Source organism: Theropithecus gelada, chromosome 5, assembly GCF_003255815.1.
Source record: "Theropithecus gelada isolate Dixy chromosome 5, Tgel_1.0, whole genome shotgun sequence".
Lineage (NCBI taxonomy): Eukaryota > Metazoa > Chordata > Mammalia > Primates > Cercopithecidae > Theropithecus > Theropithecus gelada.
The window spans coordinates 84,876,184-84,894,878 of NC_037672.1; the positions used below are offsets into that span (position 1 = coordinate 84,876,184).

The following is an 18,695-nucleotide window of genomic DNA, read 5'->3' on the forward strand; positions in this document are numbered from 1 at the left end:
CAAAAAACCATTACTTTCTGTTTTTTCTTTCTCTTTTTATTTTTTTGAGACAGGGTCTGTAAGGATTGTGTGTTTTGATGATCTCTTACAATACCCAGCAATGTTGTGCACAGGGGAAGAATGCTTACCTTACAAATTTTATTTTTTACAAATAAAATATTATTAAAAACATGCTAAGTACCCTCATTTCATTAAGTACCCTAGTATCATTATACATTGTATACATGTATCAAAACATCACACTGCATCCCACACATGCAAAATTATTAAATTAAATTGAAAATAAAGCTTTTTAAAAAAATTACAAAAAACAAATGGAAACACCAGTTACCAAAAACCATTCACAAATAAAAACCATTTTAATTATTTAAAACTCCTGGCCAGGCACGGTAGCTCATGCTTGTAATCCCAGGACTTTGGGAGGCCAAGGAGGGCAGATCACAAGATCAGGAGATCGAGACCATCCTGAACCAACATGGTGAAACCCTATCTCTTCTAAAAAACACGAAAAATTAGCCAGGTGTGGTGGTGTGCGCCTGTAGTCACAGCTACTCAGGAGGCTGAGGCAGGGGAATGACTTGAACTAGGGAGGCGGAGATTGCATTGAGCTAAGCTCATGTCACTGCACTGCAGCCTGGCGACAGGGCAAGACTGTCTCAAAAAAAAAAAAGAAAACAGATATGTATGCATACACACATACACACACACATACACGAACTGAAATAGAGGTTTTCCAAGATAGCTGTAAAGATTAAATCAAGCAATCTGAGTAACAGAATTGGCATACAGCAAATATTTAAGAACTGCTAGCTACTACTAGATTCCATTATTATAAGCAACCTATGCTTATAACTATACCAGTGGTCTGCAACTTCTAAGCTGGTACCCAGTGATTCCTGCCTCCTACTATTGCCCTTGTAATATCCTCCTCACAGTGTGAGCTGGACATACTGACTTGCAACTAACAAAAAGAACATGGCAAAAATGACAGAATGTTGCTACAACTTTAAAGTTATAAAAGACTGATTTCTACCTTGCTCGTACTCTCTCTCTATAGCTCTTTTTGCTTACTCTCTCTGAAGAAGCAAGCTGCTCTGCTGCTGTCAGCTGCTATACGCACAGGTCCACACGGCAAGGAACTAAGAAAGGCTTCCAGCCAACAGCGCGTAAAGACCTGAGACTCAGTCCAACAGTCAATCAAGAACTAAATCCTGCAGACAACCATGTGAATGGCTCTTGAGATGACGGCAGCCCAGGGAAACATCTGATTGCAGCCTTGTGAGAGATGCTTGGCCAAAAGACTCAGCTAAGCAGCACCCAGATTCCTGACTCACAGAAGCTGTGAGATGATAAATGTTGCTGGAAGAGTAATTTGTCACACAGCGATAGGTAAACGATACAATATATAACAACAATATTGCTCCAGAAAAGCTTTTTTGGACCGAGAATGCAGTCTAGTGAATTTTAAAACAAGGCACAAAGGAATAAACCCAAATAACATCATACCCAGTCCATACCTGTCCTCCTCTTGCCAGCATGCTAACCCATATAGTACTGGTGGGTCGGGAAGAATTCTCCAGACATGATCTACACTCTCCTGTGTAGGCATATTTAGAGTCCTTTTTGGCAAACACATAAACTGTGTTTGTTGCCATTTTCTCTTGGGCAATCAGAACCTATTTGGACAATAAGAAGGTTATAGCCATAAAATCCAAAAGGTCAGTGAAGAGAAAAGAGAGTAAAATCTGCATCTTAATTTAATCTGATCATATAGGCTCACTGAAATATTTAATTCTTCAACTTTAAAAACTCCATTTTGCATAAACACTTCATAGAAATACATAAGCTCCAAAACTGACTGAAACTGACCAAATTTCCAGTGCATATTATATACAACTAAATAAAGCTTTGCTTTATATAAGTTTAGCTGTCATACCCTAAATAAGTCACTGCCAGGTTATCCTGCATGAAAATCTTTTTTTTTTTTTTTATTTCAACTTTAAACTAAATTTTAACTATCATTTTGTCATTTTTTAAAATAATGTTACTATACCTTTTCTGATCCATTAATAATGAAATAGCCACCAGGATCCAAAGGGCATTCATTTAACTCACAAAGATCACGATCTGTCAAGCCATTCAAAAGGCAGTAAGTTGACCGCAACATAATTGGAATTTTTCCGATAAAAGTTTTCTGATGCTGAGTCTGAAGCTGTTCTTCACCTTCTTTAATGACTGTTTTTGTTATATCAACATAAAGCGGAGCAGAATACCTTTGAAGATAAAAGTAGATCACAGTTAAGCAACAGGTTATCTGTTAAACCCTCAAGTGGTTAAAATTACATTTTCAGAATTCTATTTCAGTATCTGCTGCTGACAAGGAAAACTTTTTTCTTACGTGAGATTTCTTAATCTAGCTTCATTGGGCATCATTGGTGAAGGAGCACCATCTCTTTCCCAGTGGGTAGGCTTGGAAAGATAAATTTGTTCAAACTTCAGCAAATATCTTGGCTGAAATTAAACAAAAAAACATGAAAAGAGTAAATAATTTTTTCCATGAAAGTTTTAATGATTCCATTTTAATTGACATTAACATTTTAAGTAGAAGCAGCTCTACAAACTGGCAAAATTAATCCATTTTACTGAAATGGGGACTTCTCAAAGTCAATATCCATACTGCACAGATGTCAAGTTTTAAACCATATCACTTTCTCTTTTTTCCTCTTTTCTTAAAAATTTATTTTCACATTAGACAGGTAATGTGCTAACAAGGTTTGTAACAAGGTTTAAGGAAGGCACATCTCACACCTAATCATCACACTTATCAACTACAAAAGGATTTGCTAATTGCTTTCTTAAGGCAGAAGACAAAAAGAGACTTAATATACTAAAAGTAAACAAAGACTGTACACATCATGTGCTGAGTTTATATCAGTTAAAATGGATTTACATTAATGATCTACATAGTTTCTTGTGCCCTCTCCTTGGTAAGCGTCATCAAAAATACAAAGTGACCAGAGAACAAAGATAGCAAATCCAGACAACTAGAACTGTGCTCTAATCTAATCAATAGAACATTTTTTAAAATAAACCTAACTCTTAAACATACAAATTAATCTGTCAAACAAGTAAACAAAAGAAAAAAATTTTATTTTAAAAAACACAAAAAATATCCTAAACATTCTATATAAAGGGCTGAGAACTTCCAACCCTGGCTGGAATATAGCTTAGTCCATAGCAAAAAAAGAAATTTTTCAATTAAACATTCACTTGCTGCCTAATAAAACAAGATCTATGAGGACAACTTTCTACAGATAAATGGATAGTGTACTTTTCTCTAAATCAAGTCTCAGAGAAGAAAATAGAACTGAGCAGATGTTTTACTAATGATTAATTATTGATACTCAAGTCTCCCAAGCTGGGGTAGACAAAGGGCAAAGAGAGCGGTGGTGATAATGAACCAAAGGGAAGCCAACCCTCTACTCCTTATCTGTGCCATCATCTAGTCTAGGTCATTACTATCTTAATCATAGGCTATTCTGATTTTTATCTCCTCCAGCCTCTTTTGTTTTGTTTTGTTTGAGATAGGGTCTCACTCTGTCACCCAGGCTGGAGTGCAGTGGTGTGATCTAGGGTCACTGCAGCCTCCGCCTCCTGGGTTCAAGTGATTCCCCTGCCTCAGCCTCCCGAGTAGCTGGGACTACAGGCGCGCGCCACCAGACCCAGTTAATTTTTGTATTTTTTTGGTAGAGATGGGGTTTCATGCTGGCCAGGATGGTCTCCAACTCCTGGCCTCAAGAGATCTTCCTGCCTAGGCCTCCCAAAGTGCTGGGATTACAGGCGTGAGCCACTGCACCAGGCCTCTTCTAGCCTCTTTCTATTCCAAGTAAGCATCGCTTTCGAAAGTAACTTTTCTAAAATAATGCTTTATGTATATTCTTTGACAGTCTCTCAGTAATTCCTCATAACATCCAATGACATTCAAAGCTTTCAACAATCGGGTTCCATCTTATCTTCCTAATGCCTAGTAAAAATGGATAAGCCCTGTAATTCCAGCACTTTGGGAGGCGGAGGCAGGCAGATCATGAGGTCGGGAGATCCAGACCATCCTGGCTAACACCGCGAAACCCTGTCTCTACTAAAAATACAAAAACATTAGCCGGGCGTGGTGGCAGGCGCCTGTAGTCCCAGCTACTCGGAAAGTTGAGGCAGGAGAATGGCGTGAACCCGTAAGGCGGAGCTTGCAGTGAGCCAAGATCGCGCCACTGCACTCTAGTCTGGGCAATACGGCCAGACTCCGCCTCAAAAAAAAAAAAAAAAAATAGATAAGCCAAAATCACATACTGATCATTGTGGTCCCCATCCCATCCCCAGCCTAAATATACCAGGTATTTTCTTTTTTTTTTTCTTTTTCTTTTTTTTTTTTTGAGACAGCGTCTCGCTCTGTCACCCAGGCTGGAGTGCAGTGGCTGCGATCTCAGCTGGCTGCAACCTCCGTCTCCCACGTTCAAGCAATTCTCCTATCTCAGCCTCCCGAGTAGCTGGGACTACAGGTGCCGACCACCACGCCTGGCTAATTTTTGTACTTTATTAGTAGAAAGCGGGTTTCACCATATTGGCCAGGCTGATCTCAAACTCCTGACCTCGGGTGATCTGCCCGCCTCCGCCTCCCAAAGAGCTGAAATTCTAGGTATGAGCCACCACGCCGGCGACGCCAAGTATCTCCTTGCTGAAATGACTAAGCACCTTTTCTCTTCTAAGAGAACTCCTACCTGTTATTCACAGTAAATTTAAGTCTCTTCCATCTTTTCTACTAAGCTCTGATAACTAAGCCTCAGACATCCCCTCCTCCTTTAGTACTTCCATTACTGGCACATTGAATTTGCTACGTTCTATTGTTATTTCGCTTGTTATACAAAGATCATGAAGAAAAAGTGACCCAACAAGCCAAGTGCAGTGGCTCATGCCTGTAATCCCAGCACTCTGGGAGGCTGAAGGGGGTGGATCACTTGAGGTCAGGAGTTGGAGATCAGCCTGGCCAACATGTGAAACCCTGTCTCTACTAAAAATACAAAAAAATTAGCCAAGCATGGTGGTGGGCACCTGTCATCCCTGTAAAAAAGAAAATATGACCCAAGAATAAAAAAGAAACTTAATGTCCCCCTTTCCAGCAGAGCCCTAGAAGAGCCAATCGCTTTCGTTCTTAATAGCAAAATTCCGTACAGCATGTCCAACTAAAATGGAAATAACAGACCAGCCCTTAGGAGATCAGCTACACAGAAGAGAAACTGATCAGGCTAGAAACAATGAACTCTCCCTGTGTCTAACTCTTTTTGGGGGGCTTTCCCTACCTCACTTTGTTTTTCAGTTTTCCCTGTCTCTCAAAGCCCAATATGTTCCAACAACTGCCTCTCAACTTCTCTAAAACTAGGACAGTCATTATTTTGGACTACATATTTATTTATAATCACTCATATAAAACCAAATTATAAAAGTATACCCTTGGTATGATTTTAACAATACTAAAAAACATGCATATATGTGAGCAAAAGCTATAAGAAGCTTAATAAAGATAGCTGATATGTTTGGGTGATTTACCTTTCTTACCTCATATAGTTATAATAGTGTACTTCATGAAATATATAAAATCAGATGAAAATTCCTTCAAACATTTTTTATCATTTTTATAATGTGAGAGAAAAAAGTGCGGTTATCTATCTAAAGCAACGTGACTATCTCTGGCTCACTTCTCCTATTTGTTCATATTTCAGAGTCCTCTCTTCCCAACTATTCAATACCTACTACGTGAATAAGGATGGGATTACTTGAAAAAAAAAATACACCTCCTCATTAGAGAGAATAAATCAGAAAGTGACTGACGGTGCTGTAAGTACTCTGCTAAAAGCTCCAACTGACTTTTTTTAACCTTTAAGTCAGTTAACAGAAGGGCTGAAATTTCAAACCAATACTCTTCTTGTACCGGTGTAACTATTAGAACTAACCATCTTACCGGTTCTTCAACTTCTCCACTAGCATGCTGAGCTTCAGCTTGTAGGTCTATAGGAGGAGCGTCTTCCACAATTCTTTGAACAGACATCTGAATAAACTCATCAAAAGAATCCAGCTGTTGTCTGACCAAGCCTTTCTCGTCAAAATAGGAACTGGGAAAATATTTGAGTTCAGTCAGTTGCAACTCAGTGATAATTTCTAGCATAATTCCCCATTTTCATTATAATCAATTCAACAGTCATTAAATACCAACCATTATATGTCAACCACTAAACAAGATACTGTGATCTATCTTAAAAAGGATGAAACCGGGCACATTTTCTTTGTAGAACTTATTATTTGGGGAAAAGCAGCTTATATTTGTGGGTAAAATACTTAAAGCACGATATAAGAACTATAAGGATCCCAGCTCCTGGAAGGCCAAGGCAGGAGCATTGCTTGAGTTCAGCCTGGGCAACGTAATGAGACCTCATTTCTACAAATAAAAAAAATAGTCAGGTATGGTGGCATGTGCCTATAGGCCCACATACTCAAGAGGCTGAGGTAGGGGGATCATGTGAGCCCAGAGTTTGAGGCTGCATTGAGTCATGATGGCATCATTGCACTCTAGCCTGGGAGCCAGCGAGACCCCATCTCAAAGAAAAAAAAAAACTGCATGTCCTCTATGGACAAATTTTATTCTACCTCTTTGAAATATTTCTTGAAAAATGAGTCAGGAGATAAAACTAAAGAAAAATCAATAGCCAAAGATAATAAGAACTTTGATTTGAATAGGAGGGGGGGTAGTGATATCAATGACTAAAATAATGCGTGAGAATACCAACTTTAGGTTACCAATCATTAGTTCTATTTTGAATTGTTAAAGGTGGGATAAGAAGAGTAAGTCTTTACATAAAAATACTCAGCAAAAGACTGGTGATAAAAATGTAGCATGGCTGAGAGATCTATAATCTAAAGAGTAGACATTATTTTTATAAGGAACAGATACTTTTCAGGTGAGGGGTGTGGAAAGACATAAAGATACAAGTAGATACAAGTGCAAGAGGATCTCAACAGATCACTCCCTATTACCATCCAGGAATAGCCGCAAAGCTGGGCTTCACAGAGGCTGGAGGATCTAGCACAACCCTCAAGATTATCCCATCACCCCTCAGCAGTAGGAAGTGCCCCACCACACCTCCACATCTCCACTCCTGTATCTTGTGACCTCTGTCATCTTGTATCTGTGAGACTACTTAGCTTCTGCTCCCCAACTACTGACTCCCCCATCTTCACATCAATTTTCTGAGACAATATGCAGAGTCCAACTAATCATCAGCCTCCCATTTTGGCTTCATCACCTCACACATCAGTGACAGGCCAACAAATCGGCCCCACCCTGATCCAGTCAAGTATGGCCACCACTATTAGAAGTTAGGTTCTATGGTAGAAAACACAGCAGACAACCATACATGTGTAAGGTATGAACTAAATAGTAGTTGAGGCAATTTATTTCAGTAGAGACTGTCACATATTAGGAAAGAAATTTCTCATTATCATGTGGATTAGTCACTGATGTGTAAGAAAAACATGGCATTGCCTGTAATATAAATAGCAATGGTTTTTTATAGGCAATTTAAGAGGAAATAGCTTCTAAACTATAGATAAGTTTCATTACCCCAGGAAGCTGAACTATACCTACTTTCCCCAAAATCATTAGAATGGTGCTTAAACACCTAAACTATATAAATATTTCATATTTATATCTACTCTAGTGCTTATTTTACCTGAAGTCATCGTATGCAGTTACTTGTGATATTAACTAATATCACATTCACATTGCTAGGTAAAGATCACTTGATATTGAAAAGTAAAAAAAAAAAAATCAAAATTCATTTCTCAATAACCAAAGTATCTACAGTCAATTTAAACTTAAAAATCAAATAACTTATTTTGTAACAAATGATAAATGCTATGACAGTTAACAATAGAGTACTTTATCCTTGAGCAATCTACCACATATGTTGAAAACAACTTCTTCTTCTAAGATAAAATATTTTTTCTACTAGAAGAATGTAGAATATAGGCACACTCCACAGAACATCTACCTGATTATTGTTTCCTAATAAAATACCTCTTGGTGTTTAACACCCAAACATCACAGAAGATGTAACTGTCTCAATAAAGTTTTGTCTTCTACAGCCAATTTGTTTTATTTTTTGTGTTTATAAAAGGCTCCAAGACAATGCTTCATTCTAGCTATAGGTGGCAAAAGATAGTACGGCAGAGAATACAGATGTTTAAATACAAATGGAATCAAAGGTTACCATCACCTCAGGCACAAAGAAAAGCTGACTTTTTGCCAGATTTCTTTTATTCTTTGTTTTAAAAAAAAAAGAGAGAGAGAGAGAGAGATAGGGTCTGGCTATGTTGCACAGGCTGGTCTCAAACTCCTGAGCTCAAGTGATCCACCCGCCTCAGCCTCCCAAAGTGTTGGGATTACGGGCAGGCGTGAGCCACCTCGTCAAGCCTTTTTGCCAAATGTCTTCATTCCACCTGTGGCCAGGGGCCCTTTCCCCACAGCCTTCAATTTGAAAGCTTTTTCTGCTCCTCTTTTTGCTTCTGCTGGAAAGCTGTGTCTTCCTCATCCATCTCCTTGGCCTGCTTCTTCGGCTGTTTCACGGGCTTCTTGCCACCTCTGCAACCAAACGTGGCAACTTCTGCCCCTGCCCCTTCTCCAAACCCTGCCACCAGAAACAGAGCTCCCATTCTCACCCCCACTCCTTACGGAAAAATATATACTTATATCCCAAAAACTCAATTTTTTTTATTATTATTTATTTTTAGAGACAAGGTCTCACTATGTTACCCAGGCAACACTCAAACTCGTGAGCTCAAGTGATCCTTCTGCCTCAGCCTCCCAGGTAGCTGGGACTATACAGGCACACACCACAGCACCTAGCTTTCAATACTTTCTTTTGTAAGATTCTGGACAAACACACTGAATCATATCTTTTTTATTTTTTGAGACGGAGTCTCGCTCTGCCGCCCAGGCTGGAGTGTAGTGACGTCATGTCACCTAACTGCAAACTCTGCCTCCCAGGTTCAGGTGATTCTCCTGCCTCAGCCTCCCAAGTAGTTGGGATTACAGGCATGCACCACTACACTCATCTAATTTTTTTATTTTTTAGTAAAGACAGAGCTTCACCATGTTGGCTAGGCTGGTTCCAACTCCTGACCTTAAGTGATTGATCTGCCTGCCTCAGCATCCCAAAGTGCTAGGATTACAGGCAAAACAACATCTTTCTAACAAAACAACATTCAAGAAAGGTATTCAGTTAGACTCCAAATACAACTGGCAGAATGTCGGAAGCATGTGTTCTTTGAAAAGAGAGAATGTTGACCAAGAGGTCATGCACCTTGGAGCTGATGGGGCTCAGAGAGGCATCCATCGTCATGTTGTTGTATATAAAGCAGCGGTCAGGGGATGAGAGAAGAGTTATAAACCTTTAACATCCTAACATAACAGGATGTTACTTTATCACTTATAAGTTACTTTTCTTACCTACACAAGGCTTCTCAGAATTTTATCACATTTAGTTACGCTTAGAATTGGATGGGAATTTGCAGTGAATTAAAACCAATTTTAACTTTGTCTATTTAAAACAATGAGAAAACCAAGCAATCAAATTAACATTACTAGTAATGAAACAAACGTGCCTCTTGATACAATGCACTGAGACTATGTCACTTCTGCCAAAAGTAATCATCTGAATCTAATTATGAGAACTATTAGACAAACCTAACTGAAAGGCATCCTAAAAAGTAACTGGCATGTATTCTTCAAAAATGTCAAGGTACAAAAAAAAGAACAGACACACTGAGGAACTGTTCCAGATTAAAGGAAATAGAAGAATATGCCATGACAACTAAATCCAGTATGTGATCCTAGGCTGGATCCAGGGTCAGAAAAATTTTTATTTTGCTATAAACATGAGTGGAACAACTGGGAAAATGTGGGTAGGGTCTACAGATTAAATAAGATCATCATAATTGTGATGATGTAAAAGAATGTCCTTATGTCTGCAAGTTACTCTTTTTTTTTTTTTTTTTTGGAAACAGGGTCTCACTCTGTCATCAAGGCTGGAGTACGGCAGTGCAATCTTGGCTCACTGTAGCCTCAACCTCCCAGGATCAAGTGATCTGCAAGTTATTCTCACATGTTTCAGAAAAAAATATGTACCAAAAGAAGAAAAGACAAAGAAATGTAGTATGGGGTAACATTTTCGGAATCTGGGTGAAGTGATTAAATGAATTCTTTGTGTTAATTTTTAGGTCTGAATTACTTAAAATGTTAAATATATAAATAAAATAACTACTGTCATGTAGCATATTTATATAGAACAGCTATTTATCAAGAAGAATAAGCAGGAAATCTACAGTGCCTTTTCAAGCTAATTCAGTTTGGTCCAAAGTTACCTAATTACAATCCAGCATGCTTCTTGCCACAAATCCGGGGTGATTTCATCATCATCCTCATCATATTGCATATCTGTAAAAACAAAATATTGTACTCATTTGCAATGAGATGCCACTTAGTTAACATCTTGCTCCTATAACTTTAAGTAGCAGAAACATATTTACTTTCTGCTGAATAAGTAATGCTTTCACCCCAGGTTCTCTAAAATTTCAATTACATTAATAAAATAATTTATGTCTATGTCACACAGGTATTCTTCCAATATACGAAGAGGTTTATTAGAGAGTTTTAATGTAAGTTGTATGAATTTTAAGTTTTCCATTTTATTGATCAGTAAGATTTTCAGAGACTAGAGTAAGAGACAGAATGAGGGGGCAGAGCCATGGAAGGATTCCAACAGCTGGGCAATACCCTGAGGTGGGGCGATCTATTACAGCAACATTTCATACATGTACAGGTATGAAAGATTACATTTTCCAAAGATGGCCACTAGCCTATCTCCCATCCCACATGGCCTTCTATAATGTGATCTTGACACTCCCATCATAAGATATAGTGGTCTATGCACCCTCTCCTTGAATCAGGTAGATTCTGACTCTCCTGTAACTTAAGAGAATGCCGCTGAAGCAATGCTGCATGACTTCAGAAGCCAGGTCAGAAAAGGCAATGAAGTTTCTGTCATGTTTGCTAAAACACTTTCTGGAGCCCTAAGCTGTCATTAAAAAGTAGTGGTGGCTCAGGCCTATAATAATCCTAGACTTTGGGAGGCCAAGGTGGGTGGATCACCTGAGGTCAGGAGTTCGAGACCAGCCAGGCCAATATGGCAAAACTCCGTTTCTACTAAAAAATACAAAAATTAGCCGGGCATGGTGGCACATGCCTGTAATCCCAGCTACTCAGCAGGCTGAGGCAAGAGAATTGCTTGAACCCAGGAGATAGAGGTTGCAGTGAGCTGAGACTGCACCACTGCACTCCAGCCTGGGCAACAGAGAGAGTCTCAGTCTCAAAAATTTAAATTTAAAAAAAAAAAAATTTTTTTTTAAGTCATACACTATTCTGAGGCTGCTACATTCTGAGAAAGCCCGAACTATAAGAAGAGGTCACTTACAGATGCTCCATTAGCAATTTTAGTCCTTGAGTCCTCCCAAGCTATGTCTCATGTCAGACATGAGAGTCAACACTACAGATAATCTCTCACCCAGCTGTCAACACTCGGCCTTAATGTCTTCCCAAATGAACCAGAGTCACGGTGGAAGGCAGGCAAGTCCTGTCCAAATTCCTGACCCACAGTATCCATGAACATAACAAAATAATTTTTTAAGTAGCTAAATTTTCGAGTAGTTATGCAACAGTAATTTAAATATGCATTCAAAAAAATCAGTATGCACTGGTCCTCTAATATTAATCCCATCGTCTTATGTGAAAGAATAAGTGTGCTGTATTTTTGGTTTTTATTCTAATGTACACATACATAGCCTGTAAAACTTTGGGTTCAAAATTTGATACATATACAAAATAAATTTTTAATAAACCCTTCTTAAATGGACTGGAATTATTAATCCCTATTCCTGGGGGAAGGGTAAGAAAGACAAAGTTATCTATAATAGCTCAGAGATTTCCAGCTTTGATGAGAGATTAAAAGTTAGTATCACTGCCATATCAGAGAAGCAAGTAAGATGGTGGAAAAAGGAGAGGTAATGAGATCGGCTTTAGAGATATCTATAGATCACGTATCCCTTCAAATACTTCTGGTAGGCACATATATACGAATATAAACTCAAATGAAGAGTCTAAATTATAGACAACATGTGACACAATAGATACACATTGGCATATAACACATGTGTATCTGTGTCAATAAAATAAACATTTTAAAATTTGAAAAAAAAAGTACAGAATTGGAATCATTAACAAATGCGTGGGAGAAAAATGAGATTGTACACAGAGAAGGAAGACTGAAGGCAGGATATCTGGGAACAACTTTAAGAGTCATATGAAGGAAAATGAACCCATGAAAGAGACTCATTTATTCATCCACTTATCAAATTTTTTTTGAGGCTGGGTGCACTGGCTCATGCCTATAATCCCAACACTGTGGGAGGCCAAGGCAGGCAGATCACTTGAGACCAGGAGTTCAAGACCAGCTTGGCTAACATGGAGAAAACCCATCTCTACTAAAAATACAAAAATTAGCCAGGCATGGTGGCACCCACCTATAGTCCCAGCTACTAGGGAGGCTGAGGCAGGAGAATCACTTGAACCCAGAAGGTAGAGGTTGCAGTGAGCCAAGATCATGCCACCGCACTCCAGCCTGGGTGACAGAGTGTGACTCTGTCTAAAAAAAAAAAAAAAAAAAAAGTGATATGAATATTCCTGACAAAGACCTGAAGAGGTTAGGGAAGACTTCCCAAAAGCTGGGCAGAGGCCAGGTGCAGTAGCTCATGTCAGTAATCCCACCACTGGAAGGCCAAGGTGGCAGGCACACTTGAAACCAGGAGTTCGAGACGAGCCTGAGCCACAAAGCGAGACCCCCGTCTCTAAAATTGTCTTTAAAAAGCTGGTCAGGCACAGTGACTCACGCCTGTAATCCCAGCACTTTGGGAATCCAAGGCAGATGGATCACAAGGTCAGGAGTTTGAGACCAGCCTGGCCAGCACGATGAAACCCGTCTCTACTAAAAATACAAAAATTAGATAGGCATGGTGGAGCACGCCTGTAATCCTTGCTACTCAGGAGGCTGAAGCAAAGAATCACTTGAACCTGGGAGGCAGAGGTTGCAGTGAGCCAAGATCGCACCACTGCACTCCAGCCTGGGCCGACAAAGGGAAACTCCATCTCAAAAAAATAAAAAATAAAAATAAAGCTGAGCAGAGACCTCATGTTATAAAAAGGAGTAATCAGGCAAAAAGGAAGGGAAAAAGGTAGGAGGAGTCAAGAAAGAACCCTACCGAATAGAAAAAACCAAATTGTGCAAAAGACCCCATAATGCAAGATAGGATGGCACATTCAAAGAATGACAGAAGGTCAATGCAGCGGAAGCGCAGAGCGTGAAGTTGGAAGTGGAATAAGAAGAGTTTGGCCTTTATCAAGAGATTTGAGTTTAGCAGGGTTGTGGCTAGGTCACATTTTCGTTTCTGAAAGATCCCTATGGCCAGTGTGGAGAATGGATTGGAAGTACACAAATCAGTTAGGAGTAATCTAGGCAAGGGATGGCAGCAACATGAACTAGAATGATGGTGAAGGGGATAGAGAAGTGACCAGATTTGACGTATTTAGGAGACAGAACCAACAGGGCTTGGTGACTGATTAGATATAGAGGTGAAAGAGAGGAGTCAAAAATGATGGCCAGGTTTTTTATTTCAACAACAGAGGGTACAACAGTTGTACCTCAGTGTCCATTGGAGACTGGTTTCAGGACCTCCCATAGATACCAAAACACAGATGCTTAAGTCCCTGACATGAAATGGCACTGTTATATACCCTAGGCACATCCTCCTGTATCCTTTAAATTATCTCTAGATTACTTATAATACCTAATACAATGTAAATGCTATGTAAAGAATTGTTTACTTGTAATGTTTATGGAATAATGACAAGAAAAAAAGTCTGTACATTTTTACAAGGACACAATTTTTTTCTAATATTCTCTTTTTTGTTGAGACAGGGCCTTACTGTTACCCAGGCTGAAGTGCAGTGGTGTGATCACAGCTCACTGTAGCCTCAAACTCTTAGGGCTCAAGCAATCCTCCCACCTCAGTATCCCAAGTAGCTGGGATCACAGATACACGCCACCATGCCCAGCTAATTTTTAAATTTTTTCGTAGAGATGAGGTCTCCCTATGTTGCCCAGGCTGGTCTCAAACTCCTGGCCTCAAGCTTTTTAATATTTTCAATCCAAGATTAATTGAATATACAGACGTGAAACCTACAGATACAGAGGGCCAACAGTGCCCTTCACGGAGACAGAGAACACAGGAGGCAGTGACTTTGGGAGGGGAATAGCAAAAGAAAATAATTAGCTCAGTTTGGGCAGTGACAAGGTTAAGCAGCCTGGGAGATATCCTAGTTGGCCAGTGGCAGTTAGATACCAGGGCTTTTAAACTAGAAGTATACATTCAGAAGTCATCCACATACAAATGGTAACTAAACAATGGAAAATGGATGAGATCACCCAAAGAGAATGTGAACAGGAAAGAAAATGAGAACAAAAGTCAGATAAGAAGAATCAAGTGGAAGTGATGTGGCTAGAAAGCTGAGTGAGTTTCCAGGAGGATGTCATCAACAGTTTTGAAGACCACAGGGTTTAGATAAGATTTTTTAAATATCCATCTCATTTACCAATTGAGAAGTCACTGTCAATCTTAGAGCTATCTTAATGCAGTAGCATGAGTAGAAACATATTGTAATCAGTTGAAAAGGACATGAAAGATGAAAATTAGAAACAAGGACAGCTTATTATTTTTATGTTTGGCTGTGAATGAAAGGAGAAAGGTAAAACACTAGAAGAAAAAGGAAAAAATGAAAAGTTTAACTTGTTTCCATGTGGATGACAGAAATCTGACATTTTCACATAGTGGCTGAAAACTGATGAGGACATTATCTAATAAACATTTCAGAGGACATGGGCAAGAATAAAATGTAGGTTCACTGCTAAAGCAACTATGATAAACTCTTTTTTCCACAGGATCATTATACATTGCAAAACTAGTACAAATCACCACTATGGTGGTCACTTGGCATCATCTAGCAAAATGTTAAAGGTGTGTATCATTTGACGTGACAATTTTGTATGTAGAAATGCATCCCACAGACATACTTGGGCAAATTATATATACAAGATTATTCATTTACAGCACTGAACCCGAAAATGACTAGAAATAAATCAAATATCCATCAAGAGACTACTTAAGTTATAGTACATCCACACAAACTAAGTAACTGGGGGAGTGGGCGAAGGGGCGGGGGCGATGCTTTCTGTGTACTGATACGAAAATCTAGATACATTAAGCAAAATCTAAAAGTGGAGAAAAGTGTGAATATTACTTTCTGTCTTTAAAAAAGGAGAAAATCCCATTTATATTTGCTCAAATATGCATAAAGAAACTGTGGAGGCTGGGCGCAGTAGCTCACACCTGCAGTCCCAGCACTTTGGGAGGCTGAGGCAGGTGAATCACCTGAGGTCAGGAGCTTGAGATCAGCCTGGCCAACGTGGAGAAACCCTGTCTCTACTAAAAATACTAATATTAGCTGGGCATGTTGGTGCACGCCTGTAATCTCAGCTACTAGAGAGGCTGAGGCAGGAGAACTGCTTGAACCTGGGAGACGGAGGTTACAGTGAGCCAAGATTGCACCACTGCACTCAAGCCTGGGCAACAGAGCAAGACTGTCAAAAAAAAAAAAAAAAAAAAAAAGAAACTGCAGAGTGATTAAAATCTATTGTAACAGTAGTTACCCACTGTGGAGAGTTCAAACTGGGCAGATGGTGGGTAAGAAGGAGACCTGACACTTTAATTTTTTTTTTTTTTTGAGACAGGGTCTCACTTTGTTCTTGGCTCACAGCAGTGTCAACTTCCCAGGCTCAAGCGATCCTCCTGCCTCAGCTCCCCAAGTAGCTGGGACTATAGGTGAGCACCACCACACCCAGCTAATGTTTCCATTTCTTATAGAGAGGGGGTCTCCCCTGTTGCCCAGGCTGGTCTTGAACTGCTGAGCTTAAGCGATCCACCCACCTCAAGCTCCCAAAATGCAGGGATAACATGCGTGAGACACTGTACCAGCCACCCCACTTTAACATTTTTAAACTTTCTGGCTTGTGAGCTGAGAATGTATTACCTAGCCAAAAATTATGCTTTAAAAAATCTTTTTTTCGAATTTTTCTTCTACTGAGATAATAGTTAAAAAGAACAAGTACTATAATGATGCTAATAAATTTCTAGAACACAAGATATAAATGAGACAGAAGTTTAAACAGCTTTAAAAGTTTAAGTTTTTGGCTGGGCACAGTGGCTTACGCCTGTAATCCCAGCACTTTGGGAGGCTGAGACAGGCAGATGGCTTGAGCTCAGGAGTTTGAGAACAGCCTGGGCAATATGGCCAGACCCTATCTCTCAAAATTTTTTTTAAAGTTCAAGCTTTTGCTTCAATTTTTTCCATCTCATTTATCAGAAGTAGCTGAGGGAATAAAGAGAGGAGATGTAAGGGGTGGCCAAGGAATTGAGAGCTAGAAGAAAATAAGATTTGCATTAGTAGATATGGAGAATGGAAAAGGCAGCTACGAAAATACACTAGATTCAACTAAGAATTCTGTTTTTTTTTTTTTTTTTTTCCCAAGACAGAGTCTTACTCTGTCATTCAGGCTGTGGTGCAGAGGCGCAATCTCAGCTCACTGCAACCTCTGCCTCCTGGGCTCAAGCGATGTGGCCTCAGCCTCCCGAATAACTGGGATTACAGGCGCGCGCCATCACACTCGGCTAATTTTTGTATTTTTAGTAGATGCGGGATTTCCCCCATGTTGGTCAGGCTGGCCTCAAACGATCTGCACGTCTCGGCCTCCCAAAGTGCTGGTGGGAGCCATCGCGCTCGGCCACTACTAAGAATTCTATATGCGCAAAGAAACAGATATTATACATTGGTCCAGTGTAGCAGAATACATATCATCTGAGAACTGTGACATTATGAGAACTGTGACACTGTGAGAAGAGGAAATTTAAACGCCATCCTTTAAGACAATTTACTTTGACTTACAAACAGCATGAAGAAATGTCAGACTAAATCGAGTCCGCCCACCCTCCCCCCGATATTCTCTGTCCCGATATATTTCCAGGGCCTTCCACACTGCCTGACACAGGCTGACACTCAACACTTCAGCTATTCAGTAAGTCGACTGTGGCTTTAAGGAAAAATTTTAAAGGGTGCTCTTTGCTTCAAATTCAAAACCACGGAATTTATCTTACGGTTCTGCACGCTACTTCACTACAGGAAGCGAGGATCAGATCTAAGGGAACGAGAAAGTGCAGAGAGCAGCAGTGAACCTAACCGGGAACATTAACGCTGTGTTCCCTGCACCCTCCGCCTCTCCCTACCCCAGTTTCGTTCCCGGCCTGAAAGGTGTGGGAACAAGGCTAGGGACTGTACGGCCGGCGGGAGGGAAGGCCCCAATCCTCAATCCAATCAGTTCCCCAAGCTTCCCTGCTGGACCGCCGTGGCATGTGTTTCACCTACCCTCATCCGCGTCGTACATATTGCCAAACGGTTCCCGAGCTCCTAACTCGAAATCAAAGACAAAAAGCGCGCAGAAGCCACCACCGCCGGGAGCTAAAGACCAAGTAACTTCCGTCTCCGACGTTCCCAGAATACTGTGCGTCTCACACAAGAGGCCGCCCACAGGGACGCCAAAGTTAGGATCTGCGCCTGCGCAAATTGTAGGGCAAGCTTGGGCGGGAGTTGGGTTGCACACGCGCAAATTGTGGGCCGCCGCTGCCGGTGGCTGATTGAGAGGACAGCTCCCGCAATCTGCTGTCGCATCCGTTCCGTTAATGTTTTATTTCTGCTTGTTTTTCAATGTCGTTGCACAAATAACGACACCTGAAAACAAAGCCAAGTATACTTATTAATAAAAAGTGCTCGTTCTGTGAATCCGCAACATTGGGATGCTCAATTGATTTGCCTTTATAAAGACCAAATCGGCCGGGCGCGGTGGCTCAAGCCTGTAATCCCAGCACTTTGGGAGGCCGAGACGGGTGGATCACGAGGTCAGGAGATCGAGACCATCCTGGCTAACACGGTGAAACCCCATCTCTACTAAGAAATACAAAAAATAGCCGGGCGAGGTGGCAGCGCCTGTAGTCCCAGCTACTCGGCAGGCTGAGGCCGGAGAATGGCGGGAACCCGGGAGGCGGAGCTTGCAGTGAGCTGAGATCCGGCCACTGCACTCTAGCCTGGGCTACAGAGCGAGACTCCGTCTCAAAAAAAAAAAAAAAAAAAAGACCAAATCACTAAGCAATTTTTATTTTTGTTTATTATTTTTTGAAATGGAGCCATCTCGGCTCACTGCAACCTCCGTCCTCCCAGGTTCAAGCGATTCTCCTGCCTCGGCCTCCCAAATAGCTGGGATTACAGGCGCGCGCCACCACGCCCGGCTAATTTTTGTATTTTTAGTAGAGGTGGGGTTTCACCACGTTTGCCAGGCTGGTCTCGATCTCAGGTGATCCGCCCGCCTCGGCCTCCC

The 18,695-nt window shown here is 40.6% G+C and overlaps 1 protein-coding gene and 1 pseudogene across 1 annotated transcript in view; both read right to left on the bottom strand.

Moving 5' to 3' along the window:
- The window catches only part of POLR2B (RNA polymerase II subunit B), a 51,085-nt gene that overhangs the window by 31,891 nt on the left and 499 nt on the right, over nt 1-18,695 (bottom strand). Inside the window, exons 2-7 of the mRNA XM_025385198.1 lie at nt 17,690-18,052; nt 10,468-10,540; nt 6,011-6,161; nt 2,399-2,511; nt 2,054-2,273; nt 1,518-1,676 (exon numbers count right to left, since the gene is read on the bottom strand). Of these exons, the coding sequence (XP_025240983.1) occupies nt 1,518-1,676; nt 2,054-2,273; nt 2,399-2,511; nt 6,011-6,161; nt 10,468-10,540; nt 17,690-17,708 (735 nt within the window). The 5' untranslated portion in view covers nt 17,709-18,052. The remainder of the gene's footprint in view (nt 1-1,517; nt 1,677-2,053; nt 2,274-2,398; nt 2,512-6,010; nt 6,162-10,467; nt 10,541-17,689; nt 18,053-18,695) is intronic.
- LOC112625654 lies at nt 2,747-2,840 on the bottom strand (annotated as a pseudogene).